General features: G+C 36.5%; 1 protein-coding gene across 2 annotated transcripts in view; it reads left to right on the forward strand.

The window, feature by feature from the left end:
* LOC310721232 (spectrin beta chain, non-erythrocytic 1-like) overlaps nt 1-9,237 on the forward strand; it is a 74,128-nt gene extending 64,891 nt beyond the window's left edge. For both annotated transcript variants that reach the window (XM_083532639.1, XM_083532638.1), the window contains 8 exons: nt 232-316; nt 398-594; nt 694-794; nt 1,174-1,228; nt 5,073-5,272; nt 6,391-6,564; nt 6,648-6,690; nt 7,827-9,237. In XM_083532639.1, coding sequence (XP_083388765.1) covers nt 232-316; nt 398-594; nt 694-794; nt 1,174-1,228; nt 5,073-5,272; nt 6,391-6,564; nt 6,648-6,690; nt 7,827-8,012 — 1,041 coding nt within the window. In that variant the 3' untranslated portion in view covers nt 8,013-9,237. The remainder of the gene's footprint in view (nt 1-231; nt 317-397; nt 595-693; nt 795-1,173; nt 1,229-5,072; nt 5,273-6,390; nt 6,565-6,647; nt 6,691-7,826) is intronic.
* Nucleotides 9,238-9,687: the final 450 nt, after the last annotated feature.

The raw sequence follows: 9,687 nt of genomic DNA on the forward strand, positions 1-9,687 counted from the left end.
CAATGTCTATTGTTAAAAGCGCTATACAAATAAAAGAGGATTGAATTGATGTTGATAAGAATAATAGGATTGTATATTATTTTCAAGAACTTTGCACAGACAAATTGAAAATTGCTGCACAGAAAATTTTAATTGACCTACTTTCAAAACCTGTTTGCATATATGTCTCTAGGTTTCTGGACACTACATATGGGTATGTATTTTAGTTGATATCCATTTCTCTTTTCTCAGATTAAAGAAAAGTTACTCCAGCTGACGGACAAGAGAAAAGAGATGATTGACAAGTGGGAAGACCGATGGGAATGGCTGCGACTAGGTAACCATAGTTAAATCGATATAAATTGAATAGTCATCCTGAAGTAATCTGCTTGTTTGACTGTATATGATTCGGCATCAGTTCTGGAGGTGCACCAGTTCGGAAGGGATGCGGGTGTGGCCGAGGCATGGCTGCTAGGGCAGGAGCCATACCTGTCCAGTCGAGAGGTGGGTCAGAATGTGGATGAGGTGGAGAAGCTCATCAAGAGGCACGAGGCTTTTGAGAAATCAGCCGCCACTTGGGAGGAGCGTTTTGCCGCTCTGGAGAGACTTACTACGGTGAGAGAGAGAGTGAAAACGTACAATTACTGTGATGAAACAGCAAACATTGTAATAAGTGTGCGTGTAAATGTATGTGTGCGTATTTATGGATTTTAGATGGAATTATTGGAAGTGAGAAGACAGCAAGAGGAAGAGGAAAAAAAGAGGCAGGCCCAAGCTGCAGAAGCTCCACCTACAGAGACTTCGCCACAGCCAAGGTGATTTTTTTTTTTACGTTTTTATTGAACCTGATGTAAGTGGGTTCCCAGCAAATGTCACAAAGCTGTAGGACATGCCTTAGCAATATGAGTTTAGGGGCTCAAAACATAAACAAATAACTTTTTTTTACCATTTCTAGGAATATTACACATTAATGTAAAGCCCATTCAGGGTATGATAATACTATACTACAATAAACACCAAAGCATTATAACTTTTTTTTTTATGGTAAATTTAAACACTCTTGGATATATAATAATAATTAATTTCCATCACTGATTACTTTGTCATTTTGGCATTTCTGAGAAGATCTATGTTAGTGCAAGTACATATATGCATAGTGTTATTAAAAATGTGTACGTATGTGTGTTTCTACAGAGAGAGTGAGCAGGTATCTCAGAATGGGCCACCACCAGAGCAGGATTCTCCCCGGGTTAGTTACCGTTCTCAAGCCTACCAAAGCTACTCGAGTTTTCATAGTCGCCGAGGCAACACAGGACTGTGAACACACCTTTGTTGGGAGAGCAGGGAACAATGTTCGGTCGACCATGCTCATAATTCCACTTATTATCCTAGCATCACTAGCATCACCCTTCTTTATATCCGAGTCTGCCTCTTTGTCTGCTTTTAGCTAGTAAAATGTAGTCTGCTTGTATTTCTGTTGCTTTGTTGACAGCAGTCGGGTTCCTGTAGCTTGTATAACCTCCTTCTAGTGGTGGATATGATTCGAATGTCTTTGCTATTTTCAGTTGCATAAACTCATTCTCATAAACTGTACATAAGTCAGACAACATGATGTCCAATGATGATTTTCATTGTGTGATTTAAAGACAAAAAAAGGTGCCCTAGGAGGATAGCATCTTGCTAACAATGTAGATGGAAATTGGAGACAATTGGAGTCTGTACAATAGATATGGGAGATAAGGCAGTTTGCTTCCTGGAAATGCCCATGTTTGTTATAGCCACACCCTCTCTCTATATTTCTCATAATAAATTGCTCTCCACTTTCCATCTCTTATTTTGACCATCACACAAATCGACAGAATTCTCCCTCAGACTCATCCAGTTAGCAAAACAACATTTATCTCATGGTAAGCAAATAATCCAGTCCAAACATTTATCACACAGAACAATACTGAGGGAAACTGTGGGAATTTATGTTGTCTATCTTATAAGCAGTTAATAGGCAATCTGCATTGTGGTTGTAAATGCTTGAGGGCCGTGGGGGCTGTTTTGTAAACTGGGCATGCAGCTGGTTAACATTAGCTAGGTATTGAGTTAAGTTATTAAGTTGCCAATGAAGCATAAAGCAAAATATATATGAATTTTCAGTAACATAAACATACTAATGTTTCTCTGATTTGATATTTGCTAGGAGAGATTTCAGAAATTAATTTTCATCAAGTCCTCCCAGAACCAAATTAAAAACAAGAAATTTAGTGGTGATCTTTAAATATAATATTATATTTTCATTTAATTCATTTTTTTTTTTTTTTTTAGTTTGGGTTTTGTTTTGATACACCCTATAGCAAACATTAGCACAAAACAGTAAAAGGTTATATGAAAGTAATTTTTAGACTTTGTTTTGTTATATAATTAAAGATTTTAATTCAACTTAATTCCATATAAAGATTTATTCATCCATTGATTTGGCACCTCAGGATGAATTAATACATTCCCTTTATTTTACTGTTTGTCATTAATTATAATTAATTAATATAATAATTTAATTAATTAAATATCCCTAGCTGTAAATGGAATAGTGGGATATCCTCATGCACATTTGCTTAGCATTAAAAGAAAGATAATTTTGATCATTGAAATTTCCCTAAGCTCATGAAATGGTCCCGTGTCTACTGCAAACTCGGTTCTACTTTGGAAAACACTTTTCTTCCCATTCAATGAGCAGCTGAGCCATTTGCATGGTGGTGTGCAGAAAACGAGCTTTACTTATGTTCTTGAAGAATTGAGTGATCAGACCACTTTGTGCTGTGTCTATAATGTCAGAAGTGATGTTTCTGTTGTAAGGAAACAGTCAAGCGTGCATAAAATCGTCATACTCTAGAATTACTATCATCCAAGCAACAATGCTTTGACTGTGCAGATTTAAGAATAACAAAAAGATGAAAAGGACTAGATGCCTTTGAATATCAGTCTTCACAAAAAAAGAATGAGCCGCCAGTAAGATTATATTTATAACTCAGATTTTTAGACGTAATGAATTTGATTGTGATATGTCGCTGTCTCACGTTTATCATAATTAATTTAGCTGTTATAATTTCTCTACTATCATCTATAGCAAACCAAGGCCGTTCATTAGAATTCAGATATTCTATTGAACATTATTTATTCCTTCAATACAAACTTGATATTCAAATGTTTTTTTAATCAGAATCTATATTTAACATTGTTTTTCCAACAGTTTTAATATTATTTATTTTTTAAAAATAGCTAATTTCTTAATTTTATGCAAATCTAACAGAATAAGAAAATAAGAAAGGGTGTCAGATTTCGGTGATAAAATATCCATAAAATATTGACAAAATATTTTGTTTGAATTTTTTTTTTCTTTTTGAATGTTCTGTTTAAAAAAAAACATCATTTTTGTCAAACTAACATTTGTTCCTAAACCCGTCTTTTCCTTTCTTGTCCTATTTGCTAACCCTCCCCCTTCAATAAACCTCACTGTGAGATACACAGTAACCTGTTCATGTTTGCCTCCACAAAATTTCTGTTTCTTATGTTTTTTGTGTTGCGTGCATGTCATTGTTACCATGTTGATTATTACATGTTTATCCTGTTTTAATGTTTGTGGTTAACATTGTAATCCAGTGTCATTCTCAGGATTGTTTATGAGTTGTCATTAATTTTCCTATTAATACATCTTTCATATTCATTTTTGGTTATCTTTTTTTTTTTTTCGTTTTATTTTATGTGTTTATTAGTTATGCATCGTTGTGTCACTTCAGACAAGACCACACATTCAAGTAAATCTGAGTAAACACAATAGAATTTTAATAAAGTGGCACATTTGGGGCACAAAAACTATTTAACCCAATTCTCCAATTTGGAACAAAACAACAAACAAACAGCTTTTTTTTTTTTTTTATAAACAGTTTATAAAACTTTAATAACTGACGTATGTGAGAATGTGATTTTAAATGAGATCTCTATTAACATCTTTTGTGTTTAAAATACAACTTCTACACCAAGCAGCCATCCAAGCTCATTCATGAAAGACTTTGAACTGAGAATATTTAGAACATTTAGGAAGTATGTGTTGAAGTGCCTGGAATATGGTGCCTAGGATTGATCCAACCGTGGAAAAGCTCCGTATAAACGCAGTTGGAGTCTGTCCTGTCCAGAGGAGCTCAGAATGGGTAAACTGAAAGCTTTGAGTGGGTGTGTTGCCATAATCTCTTTACCTCTTTGCCAAAAAAATCACTTCCGATGCCAATCTGATCAATTGTGATCAATTACTGATGTACACAAGCAATTTTAGAAATTGTTTGTGTTTTTATTTACGTTCTTTGTTGTGTGTTTGTTTCTGCTGGCTGTTTTAATTTGACACCTATGATTGCCAGTCACGTGGCCATGTGGCGTGCTGTTTTCTAATGTCCTTATCTAATTTTGCATGTCACGCTCTTCTGATCTCTTGTTCCTCTGCCTTTGATCACATCTAATCCAAAAGCGTCTGTGCCTGTGTAACTAGGATTGCTGGGAGCTCACCTGGTTTGATATCAGATAATAAAGTTACAAAGCCTGCCTCTGTTATAATGAGACAGAAAATGCTAGAATGAATAAATTATATAAAAAAAAAAAAAAAAAAATGAAAGCCAACTTTAATAGTCTGTAATTCAATTCATAATTGAATTTTATATCCAGAATTAACGAATAGACCCTGCTGTAGCAGCATTTGTATACACTTAGTTGCAATTTTATCATTTAACTTAAATTGTATTTATTGGCCCTTTTTCTATTACCGTCCACTTTGTAGGTCTCCAATCGCAGCTTGTGCCGATGTACAATTTGTCTGTCCCCTTTATTCTATTATTAGAGGACCACTGTAGGGCCAGATTTTTTTTAAGAAGATGGAAAAAACAGCAACTAAGTGTATATCCTTAATTTGTGACCAGATCTACACAGATGTTTCTACACAGCCTCATTCTCTAATACAAACTGCTTTGCTCTGCAGACTGTGTGTAAGCATGGTGTGATAGATTTATATTTTATAACTGAAAAGCACTTCCTTTAACATGATTTCTCTATATAAATAGGAGGACACAGGAGAAAGGGATGTAGTTAATGGGGTGGCAGAGTCCAGTCCAGGCTCCTCTCCGACGGGAAGCAAGAAGGGAAAAGTAGGTCAAGCTGCTACACTACCAACTAAGTCCCAGGACACAGCTGCGGCGCAGATTGAGGGTTTCCTGAATCGCAAACATGAGTGGGAGGGCCACAACAAGAAAGCGTCTAATAGGTATATTTCTGCTACACTGTGCATAAAAGCTATTCAAGTATCGCAGTGCACTAGCAACAGTATTCCCAGTTGATTTGTCTTACTGGTTATGCAGATCCAGGTAAGGCAGATTCAGTGTTCATGTAAAATATTAGAATGGAGAAATAAGTGCCATCTTTGTCACTTTAAATTTGGCATGGCTGTTGGCCTTAGATGGGTTGGTTTGAGTATTTTAGTAATGTCTAATCCCTTGAGAATTTCATACAGTCTCTGGAGTGAACACAGGATGGTGCAAACTTCATGGGTTTGTATCGCCAGATTGGTTTTAGCTGTCATTCGATTATAACCCAAATAAACACCCTTCACAACTGTGGTAAGCAGAAAAGCATCTCTGTTGGCCAGTAACAAGAATCTGAGGCCATCATCAGCATCACACCATCATAAAACGCCAAAAGTTGAATACCGGAAAAGAGTCTGGGTCTTTTTAATCTTTCTACATTCGAATAGCTTGTACTCATGATAGTCTCAGATTTCTGTTCTTGAAAGATAGGAGTAATACCAGTGTGGTCTTCAGCTCATGTAGGCCATCTATTACAAGGTCTATTCTGAGATGCTTTCTCTGCCTGCAGTGTTTGCATTAACTCTACAGACTGCAGTAATAAAAAAAATATTTTCTGCTTACCATGTTTATAAGGATATACTTACTTGTCTTCCTGTCAGCTCAGTCTAGTCTGGCCATTCTCCTCTGATCTCTCAGGAGATGACGGTTTCTGAAATGCTCAAACTATCTGGCACCAACACCCATGCTGCAATCCGAGATCGCACTTATAATTCATTCCGGTTTTTGAGGTGAACATTAACTGCCGCTGATTGAATGAATTGTCAACCTGTACCTATGTATACGTTCTTCTATGTAGTGTGTAAAATTGTTAATAAGGCTCAGCGAATGGAATAGTACACTAAACGTTGTGGAACTTTTTTTTTCTTTCTTCAAGGGTTTTAATTATTCAAAAAATTTGTAAAAAAAAAAATAAAATATATATATATACTACATGATGTTTACAGTCAATTTTAATGCATTTGCATGATACAAATGTTAATCCTCATTCTCCATTTCTCTTTTTCAATGTTTAATGCAGATCTTGGCACAACGTCTACTGTGTGATAAACAACCAAGAGTTGGGCTTTTACAAAGACAGTAAAAGTGCTAGTCAGGGAATCCCTTACCATGGCGAAGTTCCCATTAGTCTGAAGGAATCCATGTGTGAGGTTGCTCTCGACTATAAGAAGAAGAAACATGTTTTCAAACTCAAGTGAGTCATTTCACACTTTGCTTAATTTTAGATGATTCGGTTGGGGAAGTTGTACTTATAGCTTTTCTTATTTTGATTTTCAGAATTTCGAATGGGAATGAGTATCTCTTCCAAGCCAAAGATGATGTAAGTTTGACTTTTGTGCTTATCATGGGTGTGAATGTGACTAAATGTAATAAAGTATATGTATATATTTATATATATATTTATATATATACATTATACAATATATACAGTATACAATATATACAGTTCCCCTCAGCAATCTGGAAACGCCTGTATGAATTTTGAGACGCATTAATGTGTCTGTCAACAATCGATAAAGATTTACTTTGACCAAACAAATATATAAATGTTCAGATGCTACTCTTTATGTTCATTAAAAATCCTCCCTTAGCATGAATAACACTCTACGCTTTAAACACTCTTGGAATCCAGACAGCTTGTTTCTCCAAACATTTAGCTCAAATACTTTGCCATGACTCTTGTAAAACTTGCTTAAGTGTTCCTCACTAGATGGATATTTCTTCCTGACCTTGTGATCCAGTTCATCCCAGAGCAGTTCGGTAGGATTTAGATGCGGCGACTGGGCAGGATATTCCACAATGTATATCACTCCAGCCGACTGTTTGCTCTCTGTATAACACTTACAGAGCTTGAATATATGCTCCGGATCGCTGTCTTGTTGTATGGTACCTCCATACTATGTCGTACCTCCAATGAGGTGCAGTCCAGTTATTGCATGGTGCTGAAGTATGAAATGGCGGCCATGTTGGTTTAGTTTTCCTTTCAATGGAATGAGTCTCCAACCTTCTCTGCTCACAAACCCCAGATCATTAAGCTTCCACCCCCATGTTTGACTGTGCGTGTGAGGCAGTCTACTAACATCATCTCTCCTGTTCTCTGTCCTACAGAGGTTCTTCTGTTAGAGCCAAAAATGTTGATTTGGGCTCCTCTGTCTACAGAAAATTTTTTCCAGTCATTCACTGTCCAATTCTTTTGTGTTTTTGCATTTATTCTAATGTGTTTAATATAAACAGAAACATGCATGTGACTATAAAAAACGTTACACGCATTAGTGCTTCCAACTACAAACACTGTAGATGTATAAATATTACATTTATTTTTATTCGTTAAGAAATAAAAATCCATTAAAGCACAAATGGGAGAGAAAAAACGAATGTATGAAATAAGCACATTTTCTGTGTGCTGTATATATTTGGTACCTTGATATCTCTGCCTTAATCTTATTGTTCCCTCAGGAGGAGATGAACTCTTGGATCCAGGCGATCTCATGCAAGACCCCCTCTGAGATCAGCAGCCATAGCACTCCCGCTTTAGGACGCACCCAAACCTTGCCCACCTCTGTAAGCATGGGTGCCGAGTCCAGCCCCGGGAAGCGGGAGAAAGACAAAGAGAAGCGCTTCAGCCTGTTCAAGAAGAAATAGATTGTTTTCAAGCAGTTGTTTTGTTTTTCGTTTCTCCTTCTTTTCATCCTCTCTTCCTGAAGTGGAACACCACTCAACAGCTCAGAGACAAAAGTCCACACTTTTTTGGTGTCTGAGACTCCTCTGAGTAGGCTCTTTTTTCATTTTTGGTTTGAAAAGGAAGGAGCTGGAGAATATTTTAGGTTATCTTAGGTTATGAGGTGCTTCGAGCAGTCATTTGTAAATCATTCCTAAGTCTCAGAGACAATTTATTATAATTAATAAGCTTTCTTTTCATCGATCATCTTTCTTTGTACTCGCTTTTGTTCGGTATACCTGCTTCAGTGCAATTAAGTCTTGCTAGGTTTTTGTTTCCTCCCCCCCCCCTCTCTCTCTCTCTCTCTCTCTTTCTCACTCTATCTTGTTTTGTAAGTGTGTGACGTTTGTAGGATCTGCCCTCAGTTTTGTGAGGCGTTTACTGATGGAGGGCAGTGGTGCTGTAGACTCCGTGGAGTTGTTAACCTGCTGGTGAATTTACCTTACTAATAAAAGCATTAGCCATTATAAGTTTCCGTACAGGGCAGCCTCTGTATTCAAGAGCTTAGTATGAAGCAAATGCGTCAAAATGCTACCCCACAAAATAGTGGCTAATATTTGCTTTTGCTGAAATGTTTGATATGTTAAGGATACGTGAATGGTCAGAATGGCCTCTCGTGAATGGCTTCTTATGAAGGAATACTTTTATCAAGGATAAAAAACATTTTTTAAGAAAAATAGTTTTTTCTTCTTGTACTTGAGTTGCAATATATTGTATGTTTAAAGATTATTTAGAGTAAAAGTATGAAAATAGATGTATTGTAAAAGGCATAATTTGTTAAGTATAGAAATGGATTGTGTTATTTCCAGAGGTGGGAAGGGGTGGGCAGCTGGTGGGGGGTGGGGAGGGGGCAATCGTTTAACTGAAAAAATCAGCTGCTTGCTTGTTGGCTATAGCACCGTGTGTTCTCATTTCGCTACTTTCTCTGGCTACCTGATAAATAGTGCGCAGTCTGTCAGTATAACTATTGTAACAATACCTTTTCATCATTATTGCACAATCAGAATAATGCCATATTGCCTCTGGGGCTTGTTGGGTCGTAGGTAAAACATTGACCCAGACCTTATGTGGATGGATCTGCACCTGTAGCCTTTTAGCCTATCTGTTATAAATATGTGCAAAGTCATTAAAATGCTTTTGAAATGAAAATATATGTGCGTGTTCTTGCTTGTTTTGCTTATTTGCAGGTCATCAATTCCAACAGCAGCAATATATACAACCCCAAAACCCCAAGTTGGGACACTGTGTAAAATGTAAATAAAAACAAAATGCATTGATTTGCAAATTACATAAACCCATATATTATTCACTATATATATATGGATAACACAACTCAAACACTGATAAGTCAGATGGTCCCTCTCCTCTTTATTCCGGAGGATGTGGTGTCCATGATTTCCAGAAAGAAATTAACATTTCGATTTGTCTCACCAAAAAACAGTTTTCCACTTTGCCTTAGTACATTTAAATGAGCATTGGCACAAAGAGGATGGAGGCATTTCTGGATTGTGTTCAAGCATTCTTATGTTAGGGACAAACTTATAGGCAATAAACTTATACATTCCAACTTCATAACCTATTTATCTCTGTAAGCTGTTT

The sequence above is a fragment of the Silurus aristotelis genome, assembly GCF_946808225.1.
Source record: "Silurus aristotelis genome assembly, chromosome: 27".
NCBI lineage: Eukaryota > Metazoa > Chordata > Actinopteri > Siluriformes > Siluridae > Silurus > Silurus aristotelis.